The sequence below is a fragment of the Helianthus annuus genome, chromosome 3 (assembly GCF_002127325.2).
Source record: "Helianthus annuus cultivar XRQ/B chromosome 3, HanXRQr2.0-SUNRISE, whole genome shotgun sequence".
Taxonomy (NCBI): domain Eukaryota; kingdom Viridiplantae; phylum Streptophyta; class Magnoliopsida; order Asterales; family Asteraceae; genus Helianthus; species Helianthus annuus.
The window spans coordinates 89,595,615-89,596,564 of record NC_035435.2 but is presented as its reverse complement, the minus strand read 5'-3'; the positions used below and the strand labels follow the sequence as shown (position 1 = coordinate 89,596,564).

The 950-nt window shown below is 37.6% G+C and overlaps 1 protein-coding gene across 1 annotated transcript; it reads left to right on the top strand.

Annotated features, from left to right (window-relative positions):
• The first annotated feature begins 202 nt into the window (after positions 1-202).
• LOC110931649 (pelargonidin 3-O-(6-caffeoylglucoside) 5-O-(6-O-malonylglucoside) 4'''-malonyltransferase-like) lies at positions 203-679 on the top strand. Its single transcript, XM_022175035.1, has one exon. The coding sequence runs from the start codon at positions 203-205 to the stop codon at positions 677-679; it is 477 nt and encodes a 158-aa protein (XP_022030727.1).
• The last annotated feature ends 271 nt before the right edge of the window (positions 680-950 follow it).

Here is a 950-nt window from a genome sequence, read left to right as displayed (position 1 = left end):
GTTTAATTTGGCATGTGTTTTTATTAGTTCTGTTTTATTATAAATAGGTGTATTAGTTTTTTGTTATGTACCCTTTCTTGAATATCAAATATATCACAGCAAGTTTTTCATTCTCTGCACATTATACATCTTCACATATATCGTGAGTTTGAGTGTGATTGTGTGTGTATAGTGGGGCCTGAATCAACAGGCCTTTGTTCACATGGAACAAGCGAACAACGTCGAATCCAAGGCTTCTTTTCTCATCCAAGCAGTTGCGTTGAGAGATAAAGTACTCCCCGAACTGCACACGAATTCGTGTGGGAATTTTTTTGCGATAGCGCCTTCACGACTCAGGCCCGGTGAAGGGGAAAACATCACTTATCGGGACTTTTTCATGATTTTGCGTGACTCGGTTAGTAAAACAGTTCAAGATTGTACTAAAATGCTTACACAAGGCAATGAAGAATATGAAGTTGTAATTGATCCGTATCTTGAAACGAATTGGAACACGTCTCCTGATAATGTTGTGAACATGGGCTTATATATCTTCAGTTCTTGGTGCAAATTTTCATATTACCAAGCTGATTTTGGTTGTGGTAAACCGGTTTGGGCAAGTCCCGGAAAGCTTCCAACCCAAAATTTCGTGATCTTGATGGATGATAATGAGGGTGATGGTGTCGAGGCATGGGTTCATTGAGACGAAAAAGGTATAAAGCAATTGGAACAAGATTCAGATATCCAAGCCTATGCAATTTAGCTTTAGTTTCTCACCATTGATTATAATATGTGATTTGTTGTGTCTATTTGGTATGTATCCCTTGAAGTGAAATAAAAGTTTAGGTGGACGGTATTATAACAGTGCATATTTGAATGTTTATTTTTGATGAATAAGTAGAGTTAGCATCCGCCGCAATGCGGCTGGGACTCGATAGTTATATATTATATTAGATGAGAGGTAAATGTTTCTT

Excerpts from the sequence above, each read along its gene's own strand:
- LOC110931649 (XM_022175035.1), top strand. The coding sequence starts at position 203 with ATGGAACAAGCGAACAACGTCGAATCCAAGGCTTCTTTTCTCATCCAA.